This window comes from Phacochoerus africanus, chromosome 9, assembly GCF_016906955.1.
Source record: "Phacochoerus africanus isolate WHEZ1 chromosome 9, ROS_Pafr_v1, whole genome shotgun sequence".
NCBI lineage: Eukaryota > Metazoa > Chordata > Mammalia > Artiodactyla > Suidae > Phacochoerus > Phacochoerus africanus.
In genome coordinates this window covers 80777487-80800220 of record NC_062552.1, presented here as the reverse complement: position 1 = coordinate 80800220, position 22734 = coordinate 80777487, and the positions used below count along the sequence as shown (strand labels likewise).

Sequence of the window (22734 nt, the reverse complement as noted above, 5' to 3'; positions counted from 1 at the left end):
ACTTATAGAGTACCTTTTCTGCTTTATCAGCTCCTATGATCTCTAATGAAACATCAGCTCTAGACACATTTTTACAGAAGATGAAGTATGACCACCAGACTCACACCCAAAGAATTTACTATATTTACTCATGCTCCATAACCAAGAAGCAACTCACCAGTGTGGTGATGGGATGGCCTGGTGAATACTAAGCTTTTATATCAATTGGGAAGTGAAAACTTTGCATGCTTACAATGTTGTTTATCTGATTCACTACATAACTTGAACCAGTAGCTAATATATATTGCCACCTGTCCTATAGCCAGCATGTATGAACCCAAGATGTAAACAGTCACTCTAACAATAGGACCTAAATCTTACTATGGAAATTTATGTTTCTTTCTGATTCTTGTAAACTTTGGTTTTATAAGTTCAGAGGTCCTAGTGCCCCAGGGAAGAATGTTCCAGAGAGAAAACAGCTAAAACTGGCCTCTGACAACTTGGAGCTCCTCGTATAAGTGAATTTGTACATGGAAAAGAGCTGGCCTTTGACAATTGTGGGAACTAGGGAAACAGTAAAAATGGAAACCCATAAAATATACATTGAAATATTTGACTTTTTCTTTTTCTTTTTTTTTTGTCTTTTCTCCTTTTAGGGCCACACCCACAGCATATGTAGGTTCCCAGGCTAGAGGTTCAACTGGAGCTGTTTCTGCTAGCCTAAGCCAGCTCCACAGCAACACCAGATCCGAGCGACCTCTGCGACCTACACCACAGCTCATGGCAACGCCGGAACCTTAGCTCACAGGGCAAGGCCAGGGATTGAACCTGCAACTTCATGGTTCCTAGTTGGATTTGTTACTGCTGTGCCACGAAGTCCATATTTTACATTTCTAACTCACGGTAACAAAATATTGAGTACAGTGTGTTCTGTCCTTCTGTGTTAATAAACATGTCTGCTCTTTGTCTCTAGTGTCTAATTATGAGTCTTGAGGACCTTTGTTTTGGTCAAACCAAATAGGTCCCTAGGGGGTAAATTCCCTTGATACATGAGTTCCTTCCAAACTCTGGTCTTTGCAGTATCACTTGGTCACTGTCCTCCAGAGCAGTTAATTAGCATTATTTCCACAATGGCAAGATTTTGTGGCACTTTGTGTTAGAGAACACAGGAAAATCTAATTCTCTATGAGGAGGCTTTTTCCTTTGTCCAGGTAAAATAGAAGGATGGGGATCAATTTAATGATAAATAGAGTACCTTTAGGGTCAGACATGAACTGCTGTGGACATGAGTCATATCTTCAAATGCATTAGTGTTATCCTTATGCAGGGCAGTTAGCATCTGAGGTAACAAGTAGACTAGTAGTGGGGAATAAATGTGAAAGGGGTATTGACATGTTGGAGAAGGTAAAGTCACTTTGACTTTTAACTGGAATCACAGTGTTAAGGTAATGCAAAAGATATTAGGAAAAGACAAATGGTTTTATAAGGTTTGGGGTTTAACGCTCTGTTGCCAGGATGATGGTATGAATGATTCTCACCCTCTATATTTTGATTAAACAGGTAAGAAAAATAGGTGACACAAGAAAGTAAGAAAGCAAGGACTCTTGCAGTCTCCATTAGTTTTTCAAAGAGATGGAGTATAAATCAGTTTTCTTCTCTGACAAGGAAAGTGAACTTATTAGGTACTTTCAAAATTTTCAAGATGAAAAAAGTCTGAATGGAAGATACCTGAATAGAAAAGATATGCAAAAGCCTGAATAGAAAAGATATGCAAAAGCCCAAAGCTGATTATTGTTTCCAAAGTAAATGTCATCTCAAATAGTATGTGGAAAGTATACAATAAAGTGAAAACTACCAGATCAGTTGGTCCTTCTGCTTTCTTAAGTGCTTTACAACTTTAGAATTGTGCTTGTTAATTTTGTCTCTAAACTCTAAGTAGCATACAGATACTTTAGAGAAAGTTGATAACTGTGATTTTTTTTCTTTTTTTGCAAGGTGGGAGGTAGGTGAGAAGGTTATCCTAAGAGAAAATATGAAAGGAATTGAGTTTTTGAGTATTGAAAAACAGAAAGCTAAGGGGCGATAGAGTTTGTTGAGTTTGTGTAGATAAAATCTTAATTAAAAAAAATCATTGAAAATATTTCTGTTGCATGCGGTTATAACAAGTAAAAGAAATGGTCTTAAATTAGGAGAAGCAGTTGTGAAGAAGAATTTATGACAATTTTTAAAATAAAATGCAGGGCATTTTACCTGAGGGAAGTTATAGCCTCTCAGTATTTTTAGATTGAGAGGGAAATTTATATGAATTATGGTTTAGCTTCTTAAGGCCAAGAGATGTCTATAGGCCCCTTTCAGCCTGATAATTCTATTATTTGGAACCCAAGCTATCAATACTTTTCTCATCTACAAATATAAAATATCTGGGAATCTGTTTCTAGAAAATTGATTGATTCTATGTGAGTCAAGAAAAAGGTTTAGTCAAAATAAAAAGCGAAGAGCTAGTTCTTTTCTTTTATATCATAAATAATTATTTAAAACAGATGGTTATCATTAATGTGTTTGAGAAGAATAATCTAACAACTTTCTCTTTCAAGCCAAACCAGGCTATAAGAGAATGTGGTTTCAGAATATCATCTATCAGCATGTCGATTATAGGTATTTGATGACTTCTGGGTGAACCAGCATCATATACTAGTGGATCCATTTAGAATCCTGTCTAGTATTTTACACGTCAAACTCTGACTTTTTCTATATTCTAATATTTGTTCATATATTTCCTCTTCCTTTTAGTACATCTATGAAAAAATTATTTTTGACTTCTTCTAACCATTTTTTTTTCCAGTACTCATCCCAGGGTAACTAAAGAACTGTCGATACTGTCCTATTAGGTTCCATATTTATATTTCCTTCCCCTGTAAACTCATTTTCTTCAAATTTTTTGTTCTTACATTTTATTGGAAGGTATTGGAGATCCAAAGGGAAAATTAATATACAACTTGTAGTTGTTAATATGACATGTTTAACTGGTAAAGGTTTATGAAGAAAGACTTCCAAGAGACTAAGGACTTAAAAGATAGCTCAGACGTAGTACTAAAACTTGTTTATGATTATAGAATTTCTGAAGCATAGGAAGTAATGACAATCATATTCCATAAACTGTCTCTTAATTTAAAGTAGGCCTTTTCTTTCTTCTTTGCCCTTATATACATACTGTCTTTAATTCTTCTTCATTTTAAGTTTTCATTTTGGCATAGTTTCTTTCTCCTTAATTCTTCTTCACTTTTATAATCTAGTCTCTTTTTTTTTTTGGTTCTTCAGAACTCTTCTCAGCCTTTATGCATCCTGCCAGTTACAAATCAGGCATATTTTAATGTCTTAAGCATCCAATTATATCCTCTTCTATACTTGTTGCATTGTTATATTATAAACACATAATCTGCTATATCTGTTGAAATATGAATTGCAGTCTGATTCTCCCATGTTGAAGGCCACCTTCACTGTGTCTAGATCAGAGATTTTACATCACTAAAACCTTGAACCGATTTTTCACAGAGGCAGTATTTTTAGTGTCTCCCTCCCTCCCTCTTTATTTTATGTATGTGTTAGCAGTTGAGGTTACAAAAAAAGGATAAACGCAATTATTCTTTTCAATCCATTTACTTATAAACTAACCATAAAGTAGTATGATCAGGATGCTTTGGAGCATGAATAAAGTGCCATGAATAGGAAAATAAACAAAGAAGGTATGAATCTGCTTAGACTGTGAAGAGGTGGTAGGAAAGGCAGTCTAACCATTATTGCATGTGTTTACTTTGAGGTGTGGGTTGTACTTCTCTTCCAGAGAAAATAGAAGGGCAGCTGGTGGAGACTGTGGAATGGTGGAAGGGAAGTTGGGAAAGAAGAACTAGTATATTTACAGGCATGTAGTGTGTGGCATTGTCAGATAATAATCCAGTGATGTCAGATCATAGAGTTCAAGAAAGGTGATGGGAAAAATGAAAGAGGAAATGGGGTCTAAAAGAACCAGATACCAGAGGGCTTTGATTGCTCTTATAGCAGTTCGAGGGTTATCTGGAAGCAAAAAAAAAAAGGACCCATTAACACTTTGATTGGGTCTACATTGAAAGCCATTGAATTTTTGTTGGAACAGCAAAAAGTCTTGAACAAGAGGATTGTAATAGAGTTTGTGGTAGATCTAGTAAAACTGATGAAAATAAGGGCAGTGAGAAGAGAAAGGTTTAGATACATAGCAGATGTACTAAATTTAAAAAGAAACTGGACATATTTCCCTGATTTAAAAAGTATTCAATAGAGTTCCCATAGTGGCTTAGCAGGTTAAGAACCTGACACATATTTATAAGGATGTAGGTTCAATCCCTGGCCTTTTTTTTAGTGGGTTAAGGATCTGGCATTGCTGTGGCTGTGGTGCAGGCCAGCAGCTGCAGCTCAGGTTCAAAAACTGGCCTGGGAACTTCCATATCTGCACGTGCAGCCCTAAAAAGAAAAAAAAAAGTATTCAAAACTGAATGTTTGGCAATGTTCAGTATTTTACAATGTACATTTGTTAATTTTTATCAGATCGTTTTGTTATTAAATCATTACAAATAAAATTAAATTCACTCATTCTATAAAATCACTCTTTTATATTCTCCAGACAAAATCACAATACTGAAGTTGTTGGATAGCCTTCTTCTTCAAATGCTTATAGTTATTTATTTGTTTACTTGTTTGTTTAACAATTATTTTTTAATTTAAAAAATTATATCACTTAACGTGAATTATAATTTTATATTTTCACGCATTCTATGTTTAAGGTTTTTTTCATGATGACAAATACAAATCTGGTTTATTCAGTTTCCTTTCCAAATGCTTCATTATATGTTGTTAATTTACAATAATTTACCAACATATGGCCTCCCTGAGGACATATATGTTACTTCCATTACCAAGGGCATCAAAGAGGAAGAAGAAATTGTATTTTGTGATAAATATTATCTCACATTCTCAGTTTTGTAAGACATGAGTTTTCTCCATTTTATAGATGGGAAAAGAGCTCAGAGATGAAATATATGTTACCCAAATCACCAAGTGATTAGATAGAAATGTATGAAATATGCTTTTTCAGATAGTGAAGCCTATACTCATTTTATTATTGCATGCAGCTTCTTTAAAAAATAAAAGAAAATAATTGATTTGAGATACTGTAAGAGATAAAATAGAGGCAGATTCAAAGAAGGATGAAATTATACCCAAGGTCTGTCTTTAATATGAAGTCCCAGTGGGAGTCTAGGATTTCTGTATCCATGAGATTGGTGATCCACCTCAATACACTTTGACTTGAATGAGGTACTCAAGCTTTTCACTGAAGGCCTGTTATGTCCTCTAGCACTCTTCTAGGCAATGTGCTGTTTATAAATAAATATGATGGGTCGAGTTGTCTCATGGTCCATGTGGGGAGTTAAAGTGAAACACTAGAAACAGGAAATTACTCAGGTTGGAGGAATCAAGAGTGATTTCATGAAGAAAGTAGAACTTAAAATCAGGAAACTTTATGGACTACTTCTAAGTAATTAGCTTCATGCTGATCCCTATCTGGTGTCCTGAGGTCCCTCTGGAGAGAGACAGCTTGCGTACACCAAGGTAAACTGGCATTTTGTATCATGAGTCCATCCAAAAAGCCTTCTGTTCCAAATAGCAGTACTTGTCCAAATAAGCAGAGTAAGAATGAATGTTTTAGCAGACTACCAAGTTTCCCAGGACACCGAGGTACCTTAATTAGTGATAGAAAGTTGTCAAGGGTGACTAATCATGGCACCCAGGGCAGCAGTTGCCAGTATGACAGTATATGGCAGTCATCACCTATATTAGGGGCTTATCTTTCCCCCAACAATTTCTACTCTCACCCTGCCACATGTGTTTTTTTCAGGTTGTGTCCTCAGGAAGTCATGAATAAAGAAAAAAGTAAAGCAGGAAATAGGAGAGGGACTGATCTCGGAGTTTGTAAATATGTTCTAAGATGATCTCTAACACCAAGTCCATTTATGGTTTTGGTCAGGTTTTTTAGTTTACTTGGGTATTGATTTCCTGATTTATAATGACTAATGATTTTCCTGATATAAGGGACATTAAATTTACCAGCTGGTCCCAAATGGAACTCATTTATTTCAGTTTTTTTGACTAGACTGAAGACTTCTTTTAGTCTTATTCCTACTTTGAGTTTCCCTCCAGACATAAATTTCACTTTGCTGAAATTTCCCCACCCTCTTGAACTTTCCTTCTTTTCTCACCAGGTGAGTGTCTAACACAAGCAAATACATTTGATCCTTGAAAAACTTAAGGATGTGGACAGCAGCTCCCTGGGCAGTGGAAAATACATGTATGACTTTTGTTCTTCCAGAATTTAATTTCTATTAGCCTATTGTTCCCTGGAAGACTTATAGATAACAACTAGTGGATTAACACATACTTTGTACATTAAAGGTATTATATGCCATATTTGTACAATAATATATGTGAGAGAAAAGAAAATGTTATTAAGAAATCATAAGAAAAAATACCTTTACAGTATTGTAAGTTTACACTATCTGTTTACAAGATAAATCACCTGCCAATGACTACACCTATATGTCTAATAGGATAAAATGCACTGTGGATGTTACACATATTACTAACACTAGACATAAAACATGAAATGAAGAATGGAAGAACTTGATGTTTAGTTATAACAAATTATGTACTGATAATGAAGAAGCAGCAATATGGTTGCCTTATGGTAGCCTAGGGTAATCAATACAGTTGCTTCATAGTAGCCTTGCATATACACAAGCAATGAATTGTTATAAAATTTTATGACATATAGCATTAAAATCATAGTCATAACTTAGTATTGGAAACATTGCTACATTTTTTTATGTATGACCACATTAACCTGTGACTATAGGCTGACATACAGATTCTCCGGTGGAGAGAGAGAGAGAGGTATACTGTATGGTAAAGTAATTTTTGAAAACAAAATTATAAAAGAGTAAGAAATCTAATACCATATTAATTTAAGATTAAATATTACCTTATGCCTATGTAAGGATAGGATATCTACTTCAATACAAGTCTTACTCAATGTTCTACACATATATTTTTGTATATGTTGGAAATCATATACAAAAACTCCACATGTAAATGGATTCACAAAGTTCAAACTCTTGCTGTTCAAGTGTCAGCTATACATTTTATTCACCCTTTTAGTAAATAATTATTTGTGATTGCAAAAGTTAATACATTGGGTTGAAAAATACAGATGTGGTCCATGATTTTCTAGGGCTTGCAAGCTAGTTGGGAAGAAAAAATTAAACAAATAATAAATTACATTTGTGGTAAGTATTGCTAAGAATACAGTGTTCTTTAAGAACAAATCAATTAAAATTATAGAAGATAGTTTAATTTTCCATCACTATGAAAATGTGAATGTTATATGTATCATAATTGTTTACTGAAAAATATTTTCTGATATAAAACTACAATGCTCCTTGTTGATCAGTAATGTTTGATTTTCTTATTCATCCACTGTCTCTCAGGTTTTGAGTGCTGCTAGGGCAAGTTAAATAAAGAGAAGTAAACATAACATTTACTGAATACTTAATATAACCATATGATTGAGGTATGAGTTATTTTACTAATTAAAATTTCATAGATAAATAAACTGAAGCTCCAAGAGTTAAAGTAACTTGCACAAGATAAAGCTATCAATGGATGAACAAACATTAATATAAATCTTGAAATGTAAATCCAAAACCCAATTTCCTTTTGATAATCTGTGATGTATTTTTAAGAGTTAATAATTACAAGGTAATGGGACAAGCCCTTTTCCTATTAGAGATTTGTACAATATGGTTTCTACTACAATATGCATTTCATTGTTTTAAGATTTTCAGATCATGTATGAAGTGTTTCTAAAATTACCCGTGTCGAAGGATTAGATTTTTTTCTTTAATTTCTAGTCCTTCAGGAACTATTAGTTTTGTAAGATATAAAATCATAAACTTGAGGTCACTATATATCAAATTGCTAGAGAAGTTTTTAGATAGTGAATCACAAACTCTGTTCCTAGTGTGATACAAATTGACCTGCCACCTCTCTGTGTGGGTCACTTTTTCTTTGCTTCAGGGAGTTCAAATATGAATGAGTCAAAATCCCTGCCTTCAAGAAACTTAGAGTCTATTTGGTGAGTTAGAACTGTATGCCATCCATTACACTACAAAATAAGAGTAAAATAAATGCTAATAATAATAAAACAAAACCTTATAGATCTCCTAAACATATAAGGAACAATGAAGATGAATATAATCCCCAAAGTGGTGCCAGATGAAGGTCTGTAGGCTTGGAAGAGATTGAAATAGCAATTAGTTCTCTGTGATGGCAGTCAGATGATAGGAGATTTGAAATAAAAATCAAAAATTTGGGGTTGAATTCATATTACTCTTGTTGACCAGCTTGCATCTCATGAGTTACAGGGCATGAACCCTGGGAGAAAGCAAAGGGTATTAAATATTAAAGGTAGAGACAATTTGGTGGTAAGAACAGCTCCATGTGACAGACACTAATGTCTTGGTATGAGCACGGTTTAGAGGTCATAAGCATATTGGGTCAGTTTTAACACTATTGCATAATAGGCTTACATACCTTTAACCGCTCTTCTTCTAGTTTATTAATGTAATTACCATCATTTACATTTTTTCCTATTGTGTTCCTTCAAGTAGCAATGGTAATGAATCCCATGGATGGAGCAAATCATTCTGTGGTGTCAGAGTTTGTGTTCCTGGGAATCACCAATTCATGGGAGATCCAACTTCTCCTCTTTGTGTTCACCTCCATGTTTTACATGGCAAGCATGATGGGAAACTCCCTCATTATGTTCACTGTGACTTCTGACCCTCACTTACACTCCCCCATGTACTTTCTATTAGCCAACCTCTCCTTCATTGACATGGGAGTTTCTTCTGTCACTTCTCCCAAGATGATTTATGACCTTTTCAAGGAAACGTAAAGTCATCTCCTTCAGTGGCTGCATTGCTCAAATCTTCTTCATCCACGTCATTGGTGGTGTGGAGGTGGTGCTACTTATAGCCATGGCCTTTGACAGATATGTTGCCATATGTAAACCTCTCCATTATCTGACCATCATGAGCCCAAGAATGTGTATCTCCTTTTTAGTGGCTGCCTGGATGACTGGCCTTATCCACTCCATGATTCAACTGGCTTTTGTGGTAAACTTACCCTTCTGTGGGCCTAATGTGTTGGACAGCTTTTACTGTGACCTTCCTCGGTTCATCAAACTTGCCTGCATAGACACAGATCAACTAGAGTTCATGGTCACAGCCAACAGTGGATTCATCTCTGTTGGCTCCTTCTTCATTCTGATCATTTCCTATATAGTCATCATTCTCACTGTTAAGAAACAGTCTTCAGCGGGTTCATCCAAGGCTCTGTCCACACTGTCAGCTCACATCAGTGTGGTAGTCTTATTCTTTGGTCCTTTGATATTTGTCTATACATGGCCATCTCCCTCCATACCCCTGGATAAGTTTTTGGCCATCTTTGATGCAGTTCTCACTCCCTTCCTGAATTCTGTTATTTACACATTCAGGAATCAAGAAATGAAGGTGGCAATGAGGAGAGTATGCCGACAGCTGATGAGTTATAGAAAGATCTCTTAAGTGATTCCACTATTGTGAAGACACCTGCTGGTCACTGATATTCATTATGATGGTTAAACTTAGAAAAAAAACTTTTCTTTTTCCACTTAGAGTTATTATACACACTGATATCAAGTCTACTTTGTCTTTCATTTAGGAGGGAGAGCCATTAACATCTAAAAAGAGAAAAGGAGTTGCATGGAAAGGAGTTACATGAAATATTTATTTATTTACATAATGCTTTTAATTATTTTTCCATTATATCTGGTTTACAGTGTTCTATCAATTTTCTACTGTATAGCATGGTGACCCAGTTACACATATACATGTATACCTTCTATTTTCTCACATTATCATGCTCCATCATAAGTGATTAGACATAGTTCCCAGTGCTACACAGCAGGATCTCATTGCTAATCCATTCCAAAGGCAACAGTCTGCATCCAACTTCCCAATCCATCACATCCCTCCCCCTCCCCCTTGGCAACCACAGGTCTATTCTCCAAGTCCATAATTTTCTTTTCTGTGGAAAGGTTCATTTGTGCCATATATTAGATTCCAGGTATATGCTCTAAGATTATGGTAACTTTGAGCCTCAATTCCTAAGGAATAATATTTACATGAAGTAATTATCAGAAATACATACTTCCTTAAGGTCTTCAGGCAGAGAAACTTGTCTCTCTCTCTCTCTTTAACAGAATCCTGTGTCATAGACAGGAATTCCTATCAGTACCTAACAGGGGGTTTTCTAAGTGAGGATTGAACTGAGTCTTCCTGTCATAGCTGTAGCCCACCACATTCTACCCTCCTATGGGTCTCTGATAGGACTGTGCAAGGAGGGCAGAATCTTTGAGAACTTGCCTGTCAGAGCCCAGTGGGCACACACCTCTGGGTAGAAGCCATGGGAGCTGTTCTTGAATACAGAGAACTGGGAAACACCAGGGTTTTTCTCTGTGATTAGCTTGATGCTACTCAAAGCCATTAAATTTTCATTCCTCTATTCTTCCTATGACCTCCTATTACCTTTTTTTCAGCCACTTATGGCACCTAGGCCAGGGGAAAACACACCCCTTTCCCCTTTCCCCTTTTCCCCCTTTCCTTTCTTTTCCTTCTGGTCCCATTGTTCCTCCTCTACCTACATTTGCTGATCTGTCTTCTTCTAACCTCCCTGACTGCTACCCCTTTTAAATTGCTTGGTTGTAGTTATTATAGAGTGCCTCCTCAACAGGTTTCATGTTTTAGGAAACTGGTTGTTTGGGTCACAGAAGCTCAGCTGTGGTCTGTGAGTGAGCCAGAGCTGAATGGCAAAGGTAGTGTCACTTATAAAAGTGGCTTTCATATTTTCAACTGTGACCCACAGTAATGAATACTGTGTACATTGAAGTACATATCAAACCTCATCCCCATATGGAAATGAAACAATATTTTACATAGGTATATTTATTTTTTGGAAAAAAATTACTTTTTTCTCTTCAATTAAAAACTTCTTTTTATAGCCCACTCTGTGAGTTACAGAATCTATGCTAAGAAAATTCCACAGAGGATGGATAATGTCATTTTCTGCTTCTAGTTCGGAACAGAATGAACACCCCCTAAGATAAATGTGTTGTCATTCTAGGAGTTCCCACTGTGCACAGCAGGTTAAGGATCTGGTGTTGCCACAGCCATGGCATAGATCACAGCTGCAGCTCAAATTCAGTACCCAGCCCAGAAACTGCCATATGCTGTGGATGTGGCCATAAAAAAATAAAAATTTGTTATGTCATTCTAAGAGTGAATATAAAATTCTAGTATTGGCTTAATGTAATATTTGCTTGTAAAGCAAATATAATCTATTTATATAAGTCCATCAAAGCTGAGCTGTGAACATGTAGCCAAAATTTAGCACATCATTATTTTATTTTGGACTCATTACTTAAACTCATTATGTAAACTACTGGCAAGGGTTTCACAGGGTATTTTTGACTCCCAGGACAACTGGGTTAAAGTCAGGCATCTGCTGGGAAGTTTTTGCAGTGCTAGAGAGCTCCCATGACTATGGGAGTAGGGCCTGGTACCTACTGGCAGTTTTTGCTGGGGTATCTGGGGTTCAGACACTTCAGGGATCTCAGAGGCAAGTCTCAGTGCCTACTTGCCTCCACTCTCCTAGCAGCTGCCAGTGTCTGAATCTCACAGTGGTGCCAGAGACTCACAACTGCCCCTGCCTAACCCATACTCTACTAGGTGATTTCCTGTTGCCTGAAAGGCTCACAGAGGAGGAAGCTCTAGTGGTGGCCCCTCCCTTCTCCTCCAGCACCCCTCCACAGTGGTGCCTTGCCTTTCTGGCAGGACCTGGTTTCTTCTGAGTATAACCCCCAGTGTCACCAGGCAGGCTCCTCAGTCTGACTCTGTACAGGTAACCCCAATCAACCCTGGAATCTGAAGCTGGATTAGGTGTTTCCAGATCTATTCCCTGGGCAGCACTGGTGCCTAAAGCTAGATTGACTGTAGCCTGGTAGTAGTCCTTGGATGGGTATATCAAAGGAGGACACCTTGGTAGGAGGTTGAGCTGCATTGGCTGGAATAGGGGCAGTCCTTATAGAGCCCTGTGCCCAAGGCTGTCTTGGAAGGATAGCTAAATGTGGAGTGGATCCAAACTAGGAGAGTCCATAAAGAATGCTGCATGCACTGCCATCTTGGCAGGCAGGCTGGGGCTGTAGCTGAAGTGAGTACAGGGTGGGGAAAGTCCCAAAGGGACTCAAAATGAGACTGGCATCTCTGACCTCAGAGAGGTTTCCAATATTTCCCTGTTCATTGGCAGAACCTCTAAAGTTCCTAAACAAATTTCCTTCTTGTATAGCCAACGTAGCTTAAAATTGATGTCTTATCACTGTGTCCCAGGGTAGGAAGGTCTGCATTCCTACCCCTCAGCTATATTCCTCCCCACTGCAGGTTACCACAATGGGGTTAAGTTGGGATTCCTTCATATATTGTGTCTCTGTCTTTCCTACCCTTTTCTTTGCAATCTGTTTGTAGTAGCTGTCAAATCAGCCCTCAGGTCTTCTTCAGGACGAATCGATCTCTATGTAGCTGTAGATTTGTTCTGTCTGTGGGAGGAGATGAGCTCAAGGTCTTCCTATGCTACCATCTTGCCCTTCTCTCAATCCAGGGATATGTGTAGTTATACACTTCCCATGAAAGGAAAGATGGCCTGTAGCACAGCTCTTACTAACTTGTAGACAAGGCTAAAGGTTGGTTTGGTAGGTTAAGGCCTAAGAAAGAACAAGGGTATAAAGTTCTTGAGGTGGAGTCTAGGGTTTGTGGATGGACTTTTCAGAGAGGGCACAGAGAATGCTGATGTAAAAGACTATAAGAGATTATTCACTACAGACAAACAAGATGACTTGCCTCTGTACTGTCAGTCAGCCTCATACTGTTTCATTGCTATCACATAAAAATTCAGTTTTAATGCTACTACGCAGTGGCTGTAACAGCAAAGTCTCTGCATAGACACAACTGTATGAATTTCCCCTCACTGTGGGTGATCTGGCTGTCATGACTGAATGCCAAAGCTTTCAATATGGAAGTAAAGCCTTGGGACATTCTATACTGCCACACCTCATCAAGCTCTCAGTTGACTTGCTGTCCAACTTTTCTGGAAGGATTAGAAACTTGTCTTCATAGTGGTATAAATGTATTCTCGGTAGTTATTTTTCTTTCCCAACCACAGTGCTTCTGCCAGCACAACGACTTATGGACTTACAGAATAGCTTTTCTGCCTTATCTGTTCATATAGTATCCCATGAAACTTTGGATTTGGACACATTTTTGTAGAAAATAAAGTGTGAAAACAGGCTCACACCCTTAGAATTCACTAACTTATTCATGCTCCATAGCTCAGAGAAAAACTAACTGATGGGGTGATAGAATGGCCTGGTGAACAAATGCTCAGCTTTTGACCAACTAGGAGGTAAACAACTTAAAAGTTTAGGAAACTGCCTACTTGATGCAGTACATATCTTAAACCAATGGCCACTGTCCTATAGCCTGTATATACCTGTATATATGAAAGCAAGGTATTAAAAAGTCACTTTAAAAGTAAGACGTAATTAGCAGGTATGCAAGTTTTTGCTTCCTATTCTTGTGATCTTTGTTATACCAGGTTCAGAGGTCCTAGTGCCCCAGGAAAGAGTGTTTCCAAAGGAACACAGATAAGACTGGCCTTTGACAACTTGGGAATCCTCATGTCGCTGAACCAGCAGATGAAAAAGGGCTTGCCTCTGATACTTGTGGACATGGGGGTGGGGAGCAAAAGTGAAAATGGAAGCTCATAAGCCATATGCTGAAATATTTGAAAGTTTTAAATCAAGATAATTAAAAACTTGAACACAGTATATGCTATCCTTCTATGTTGATAAACATATGCTTTTTCCTCTTGGTCTCTAGTGTCTAATTAGGAGTCTTGAGGACCTTTGTTCTGGTCAATCCAAATAGCTCTCTAGGAGTAAAGTCCCTTGATCCATGAACTCCTCTAAACTTTAGTCTTTGCGTTTTCAGTGGTCAGTGTCCTCTAGAGCCGTTACTAACCTTCACTTCCACATATGGCAAGATTTTATGGCACTCTGCGTTAGAGAGCACAGGAAAAGTCAAAGATTTCACGGAAATGCTTTTTCTTTATAGAGGTAAAATAGAAGAATGAGGATAAGTTTAACAATAAGTAGAGTGGTTCTGTTGTCAGACATGATTCTGTTGTTGAAAGTCCTGCTGTGGACATGACTACATGAGTGTTACTCTAAAAAGATAGCTAACATCTAGAGTAACAAATTGACTAGTAGTGGAGAATAATTGTGAAAAATGTATTGACATGCTGGAGATGATAAATAGACCTTGAATTTAACTAGAATTACACAGTGTTGAGGTAATGTGAAAGATATTATTAGAAAAAGTCAAATTCCTTTATAATGTTGGGGGTCGGCATTCAGGTGTTTCCAGCAATGATTATTATGAATGATTCTCATCTTCCAAATTTGATAAACAAGTGAGAAAAATTGGTGACCCATGAAACTAAAAAAATCATGGGTTCTAGGAGTTCCTGTCGTGGTGCAGTGGTTAATGAACCTGACTAGGTGGAACCATGAGGTTGCAGGTGCGATCCCTGACCTCACTCAGTGGATTAAGGATCTGGTGTTGCTGTGAGCTGTGGTATAGATTGCAGATGTGGCTAAAATCCTGCATTGCTGTGGCTCTGGCATAGGCCGGCTGCTGCAGCTCCGACTGGACCCTTAGCCTGGGAACCTCCATATGGCACCGGTGCAGCCCTAGAAAAGACAAAAAAAAAAAAATCATGGGTTCCTATAATGTCCACTAGTGCTTCAAAACATAAAGTATAAGTTAATTCTCAGTGAAAATTGTTGTTTAGGTCATACTTTCCACTTTATTAAAAAACTTTAGCCTATATTCGATGGAGGAATAATTTTTATTTTTTATTGTCGTTGATTTACAGTGCTGTGCCAATTTCTGCTGTATAGTAAAGTGACCCAATCATACATATATAAGTATTATTTTTCTCATACCAAACCCCATACTATCCCAACATGGAATCTGAATCATGTATGTGACCTACACCACAGCTCACAGCAACACTGGATCTTTAACCCACTGAGTAACTCAAGGGATTGAACCCGCATCCTCATGGATATTAGTTAGGTTTGTAACCCAGTGAGCAACAATGGAAACTCCCAACATTACATTTTTTTTAATATATTTTTTAATTTTTGTCTTTTTGCTATTTCTTTGGGCCGCTTCCACGGCATGTGGAGGTTCCCAGGCTAGGGGTCCAATCGGAGCTGCAGCCACCGGCCTACGCCAGAGCCACAGCAACGCGGGATCCGAGCTGCATCTGCAACATACACCACACCCCATGGCAACGCCGGATTGTTAACCCACTGAGCAAGGGCAGGGACCGAACCCGCAACCTCATGTTTCCTAGTCGGATTCATTAACCACTGCGCCACGACGGGAACTCCCCAACATTACATTTTTGAGACTTTTTTTCTCATGATGACAAATACCAATCTAGTTCATTCAGTTTCCTATCCAAATAATTTCTTATGTTTTATTAATTTACAATAATTGACTTATATATGACCTCATCATGGACATATATATTATTTCCATTAGCCCGGGCATCAAAAAGGAAGAATTAACTGGACTGGGTGACAAATATTATCTCACATTCTCAGTTCTGCTAGACAAGAATTTTCTCCATTTTACAGATGGGCAAAGGGCCCAGAGATGAAATGTCTGTTACTGAAGGTCAACAGGTAATTAGGAGACAGAGTGTGAAATATGTTTTTTTAGATACTGAAGCCTATATTCATTTCATTATCCCATGTACCTTTTTAAAAGTAGAAGTTAACTGCTGTAAGATTTTGTCAGCACTAAAATAGAGACCAATTCAGAGACAATGCAATCGTACACATAGTTGATTTTGAACCAGAAGTCCCAGATGGAGTCCAGAGTCCCTGCATCCACACGGAGATTGATGGTCAGTCTGAATATACTTTTACTCAAATAGGGCACTCACAATTTTCACTGATGACCTGTTATGTCCTCTAGCACTTTTCTAGGCATTGTGCAGTTTACAAAGACATGAAAGGTAGAATCATCTCATCATCCATTTGGGAAGTTAAAATGAAACACTGGAATCAGAACACTACTCAGGCTGCAGGAATCAAGAGCAATTTCATGAAAGTGATAGAACCTGAGTATAGGCAACTTTATGGAGGCTTTGAAGTAGTTAGCTCATTGTGGACGCTGTTCGGGGGTCTTAGGAATCTCTAAAGAGAGAGAGATTGAGCAGAACTAATTCAACTGGCATTTTATATCATGAGTCTATCCAAAAAACTTTCTTCCAAATTAGAGTATTTGTCCAAACAAGTAGTGTAAGAAGAAATGTTTCATCAGACTGCCAGGTTTCCCAAGATGCTGGGGTACATGACTTAGCTGCTAGAGAGTTGTCAGGGATGAATAATCATGGACACCGAAGAAACAATTACCAATATGTCAATGAATGTCAGTCATCAACTATGAGAGGGGCTTATCCTTCCCCCTGGAATTTCTGCCATCACCCCATCACATGTTTTTATTCATGAATTCATGAAGAAATAAAAGAAAATAAGGGAGTTCCCGTCGTGGCGCAGTGGTTAACGAATCCGACTAGGAACCATGAGGTTGCGGGTTCGGTCCCTGCCCCTGCTCAGTGGGTTAACGATCCGGCATTGCCGGAGCTGTGGTGTAGGTTGCAGACGCAGCTCAGATCCCGCGTTGCTGTGGCTCTGGCGTAGGCCGGTGGCTACAGCTCCGATTCAACCCCTAGCCTGGGAACCTCCATATGCCACGGGAGTGGCCCAAGAAATAGCAACAACAACAACAACAAAAGATAAAAGACCAAAAAAAAAAAAAAAAAGAAAGAAAATAAAGTACTGGACAGAGACCTGTGGAGACCATAGATTGGAGTTCTAATAGAAGCTCTAACACCAAGTAGATTTATGTTTGTGGTCAAGTTATTTGACGTAATTGGCTATTTACTTCCTGATCAATAATGACTTGAGAGTTTCCTAAATTAATGATATTGAATTTATCACTAGGTCCCAAAGTGGACCTCATTGAGTTCTCTCTTTTGCTAGATTGAAGACTAGTACTTCCTTTAATCCTATTCCTACTTTTGCCTTTCTTTCCAATTTTTCACTTTACTGAATTCCTAGACTCTAGACTTACCTTTTTTCTTCACATAGTCAGTGTCTAATGCAAGCAAATACATTTTATGTATTCTTTCAGCAAATTTTTAGTTATGATCTAAATTTTTGATACATTGGTTTGAAGAAACGCGATGTGGTGTATGAATTTATGGGGCTTTCAGCCTAACTGGGAAGGAGCAATAAATAATAATTTACATTTGTGGTGGTAAGTACTGCTAAGAATACAGTGTTCTTTGAGAGCTAAACTATTAAACTTATCCAAGATAGCTTAATTTTTTTTTGTTTTTTTGTCTTTTCTAGGGCCACACCTGCAGTATATGGAGGTTCCCAGGCTAGGGATCTAATCAGAGCTATAGCCGCCGGACTAAGCCAAAGCCACAGCAACACCAGATCCGAGCTGCATCCGTGACCTACACCACAGCTCACGGCAACGCCAGATCCTTAAACCATTGAGCGAGGCTAGGGATCAAACCCACAACCTCATGGTTCCTAGTCAGATCTGTTAACCACTGTGCCACAACAGGAACTCTGAAGATAGCTTAATTTAACACTAAGAAAATGTGAACAATATATTCATAAAAATGTATTGAAATATATTTTCTGATGTGAAAGGTTTTTGCTTCCTGTTACTCAGTAGTGTTTTTTTTTTATTCATTTATCCATTATGTCTCACATATTAAGTGTTATTAAGGCAAGTGGAAATAACATTTACTGAATGTAAACGTAACATTTACTGAAAATTTAAATAGACATGTGACTAAGTCAGGACAGATTCTACTCTATTGCAAGCAGGCATGCCCAAATATTACAAGGAACTCATGTAATACATTTAGTATTATCAAGTGTGAACATCTTTTCCTTATGTTCCCAAGGAACCCTTCCATGACCTAATACCTAGAGAATTTCCCAGAGGCATCACTAGATTCACTTTTTCTGGCATCATCCAATATTGGGATTATTGGAAAACATGTTCAGAAAATCTGTAATTAACATTGGCCAAACTTATAAATGATTCTTTGAAAGTTCTTGAGGTTGAATAAGCAAGTCTAAACATTTTCAACTCTGTGATAGTGGACAACAAAATAGCTTTAGACTTTCTATTAGCTAGCCAAGTAAGTGATGCCTGTGCTATTGCTAACGCTTGGATAAATGTGCAAGCCATAAAAACAATTAATTTCTAAACTGAAGGTAGATAAATAGCTTCTGAGACACATAATTTTGGCCTGAGTTTGGTAATTGTAAAGTATGACTCTGAAGCATTCTGCAAAGTTTAATCATTATTCTGCTCTTGAGTTTGTGTGAATTACAACTGCAAGTAATTTCCAATGTTTTATATGCTGCTATACAGACTCAGTCATGATCCAACACTGATCATCTGACAAAAGGAGCATGGATCTCAGTCCTTAACTGGACTTAATATTCTTGCTTTTATGTCAATGATGCCATCTAGAAATCTTGACCGTGATGTAGATCAGGAGTGAGGCTACTTTTTTTTTTTTTTTGACCCTCCAATTTGGCTAAAGCACAGTTTTGCAGATTGAGAACTGGAACAGAAATCTTTATCATATGTATAACTACAATGAGGGACTATCTTGTGATTCACATAACCCTTCCAACCTTGCCCAAAACCTCACTTTGTCTCACCCAAAACCTCACTTTGCCTCCATTAACCCTTGTCTTAAGACATCAACTGATCCATCATAATGATGAGGAAAAATAAATGACAAGGAGACAAGGAAAACAATGGGAAATATCAATGAAAATTTATGAAAGGATAAAAACAGTTGATAACCTTTAGAAAGAGTCATGGAGGAAAAAAAAAAGTGAGAGGGCTCAAATCAATAAATTCAGAAATGAAAAAGAAGTTGCAACTGACACCACAGAAATACAAAAGATGTTAAGGGACTACTTCAAGCACGTATATGCCAATAAAATGCAGAACCCAGAAGAAATGGACAAATTCTTAGAAAGCCACAACCTTCCAGCATTGAACCAGGATGAAATACAAAATACAAACAGACAAATAACAATTACTGAAATTGAAACTGTGATTCAAAAACTTCCAACACACCACAGTCCAGAACCATATCACTTCATTGATAAATCCTATCAATCATGAAGAGAAGAGTAATATATTCTTCTGAAACTCTTCCAAAAAAACTGCAGAAGGAACACTCTCAAGCTCATTCTATGAAGCCACCATCACTCTGACCCATTATAATGATACCACAAAAAAAGAAAATTACAGGCCAATGTCACTGATAAACATAGGTGCAAAAATCCTCAACAAAATACTAGTAAGCTGAACCCAACAATATATTGAAAGAATCATACACCATGATCAAATGGGATTTATTGAAGTAGTAAAAGATACTTCAATATACACAAATCAATGTGTGATACAGCACTTTAATAAACTGAAGAATAAAAACCCATAGTCATCTAAAAGATGCACAAAAAGCTTTTGAAAAAATTCAAAACCAAATTATGATTTAAACTCTCCAAATATTGGGCATAGAGGAAATATACCTCAATGTAAAAAAAAGGCGACATAACACAAACCCATATCTGCTATCATATCAATGGTGAAAAACTGAAAACATTTCTGTGAAGATCAGGAAAAAGGCAAGGATGTCCACTCTCACAAATTTTATTTAACATAGTTTTAGAAGTCCTATCCATGACAATCAGAAAAGAAGAAATTTTGAAAATCCAAATTGGAAAAGAAGAACTAAAAGTGTCACTGGGGAGTTCCCGTTGTGGTGCAGTGGTTAACAAATCCGACTAGGAACCATGAGGTTGCGGGTTCAGTCCCTGCCCTTGCTCAGTGGGTTAACGATCGCATTGCCGTGAGCTGTGGTGTAGGTTGCAGACGCGGCTCGGATCCCGCATTGCGTGGCTCTGGCGTAGGCCGGTGGCTACAGCTCCGATTGGACCCCTAGCCTGGGAGCCTCCATGTGCCATGGGAGCAGCCCAAGGAAATAGCAAAAAACAAAAAAAAAAAAGTGTCACTGTTTGCAGATGATATGACATATACATAGATAATCCTATACATGTCACTAGAAAACTACTAGAGTCATAAATGAATTGGGTAAAGTTGTAGGATATAAAATTAATACACAGAAATTCTGGCACTCCTTTTCACTAACAATAAGATTAGAAAGAGAAATCAGGGAAACAATCCTATTTACTATCACATCACAAAGAATAAACTGCTGAGAAATAACCCTACATAAGAGAAAAAAACCTATACTCTGAAAACTATAAGATGCTCATGAAAGAAATCGAAGAAGAGACACAAACAGATGGAAAGATGTACAGTGTTCTGGAAGGAAGAATCAGTGTTGTCAAAATTACTTACATATACCCAGGCAATCTGCATATTCAGTAAAATCCCTATCAAATTACCAATGCATTTGCACAGAGCTAGAAGAGAAAATTTTAAAATTTGTATGGAAATACAAAAGATCCCTATATTCCAAAGAAATCTTGAAAAAAACAGAAGCAGAAATGTAGGAATCAGTCTCCCTGACTTCAGGCTATACTACAGAGCCACAGTCATCAAAACAGTATGGTACTTGCACCAAAACAGAAATATAGGTCAGTGGAACAGTTATAGAAAGCCCAGAAATAAACTCAAGCATCTGTGGTGAACTAATCTATGGCAAAGGAGGTGAGAATATGCAGTGGAAAGAAAAGGCAGTCTCTTCAATAATTAGTGCTGGAAAACTGGACAGCTACATGTAAAAGAAAGAAATTAGAACATTATCTAAACACATGCACAACACACACACAGACACACATTCAAAAATGGATTAAATATAAGTCTGGATATTATAAAACTTTAGAAGAAAACATAGGCAGAAACACACTTTGACATAAATCACAATATCTTTTCAGATCCACCTCCTAGAGCAATGGGAAAAAAAACAAAATAAACAAATGGGACCTAATTAAACTTAAAAGCTTTTGTGCAGCAAAGGAAACCATAAAGGAAAAGACATCCCACAGAATAGGAGAACTTTTTTGCAAGTGAAGTGCCCAATAAGGGATTAATCTCAAAAATATATAAACATCTCATGGGGCTTATTTCAAAAAAGCAAACAACCCAATCAATAGATGGTCAGAAAGGAGTTCCCTTGTGGAACAGCAGGTTAAAATCCAGTATTATCAATATAGCTGCTCAGGTCACTACTCTGGTGTGGGTTTGATTCCTGAGAACTTCCACGTGCTGTGGCTCCCCATCAAAAAAAAAAAAAAAAAAAAAGGTCAGAAGACCTAAAGAGACATTTCTCCAAAGACAAACAGATGTCAAAAAAAAATGCAAGAAAAAATGTTAACATCAAAATTATTAGAGAAATGCAAATCAAACTATGATGAGGTACCACCTTACAGGAGCCATAATTGGCTTCATCAAAAAGTCTACACACAAATGCTGGAGAGGGGGCAGAGAAAAGGGAACCTTCATTCTCTGTTGGTGAGAATGTAAATTGGTCCAACCACTGTGGAAAACAGTGTGGAGGTTGCTCAAAAAACTAAAAATAGAACTACTATATGACCCAGCAGTTCCACTCCTGGGCATCCATCTGGAGAAAACCACAATTTTAAAAGATGCATCCACCCCATTGTACATTGCATCACTATTTACATTACTATTATATACATACACAATGAAACATTACTCACCCACAAAAAAGAGTGAAGTAATGCCATTTGCAGCAACATGATGGACCTAGAGATTAGGAAACTAAGTGAAGTAAATCAGACAAATATATGTCACTTATATGTGGAATGGAATTAAAATGATATGAAAGAACTTATTTACAAAACAGAGAAGATTGAAATCAAAATCTTTATGGTTACCAAAGGGGGAAACATGGGTGAAGGATAAATTAAAGTTGAGATTAACTATACAACCCTTCTATATATAAAATAGATAAGCAGCAAGGGAAAGCTACTCAGTACTCTGTAATTACTCATTTGAGGAAAGATCTGAAAAAGAATGTAGATATATATAACTGAATCATTTTGCTCTACACCTCAAAGTAACAAAATATTTAAATCAACTGTATTCCAATAAAATATTCTTAAAAATAAAAAAAAATCAAAATTAGAAAATGAATTTTCATTTCATTAGAGAATCACCGGGTCTATAATAAAACAAAGATTAAAATTATACAAAAAACCAAAGGTGAATCTTTATAAGAAAACTATGCATCTCTATGCTCCCTCCCTCACAATCCTGTGAGACAATTCCCTTGGCCTGATGACTCAGTCTGACCATCCCAGAACTCTAAGGCATCACTTGGTCTCCATCTTCTAAATCT

At 37.3% G+C, this 22734-nt stretch overlaps 1 protein-coding gene across 1 annotated transcript; it reads left to right on the top strand.

Annotated features, from left to right (window-relative positions):
* Positions 1–8734: 8734 nt before the first annotated feature.
* LOC125135891 (olfactory receptor 4F3/4F16/4F29-like) lies at positions 8735–9689 on the top strand. The gene is given in 2 exon segments (XM_047796387.1): positions 8735–9007; positions 9009–9689. Coding segments are annotated over 2 exon segments (954 nt in total).
* Positions 9690–22734: the final 13045 nt, after the last annotated feature.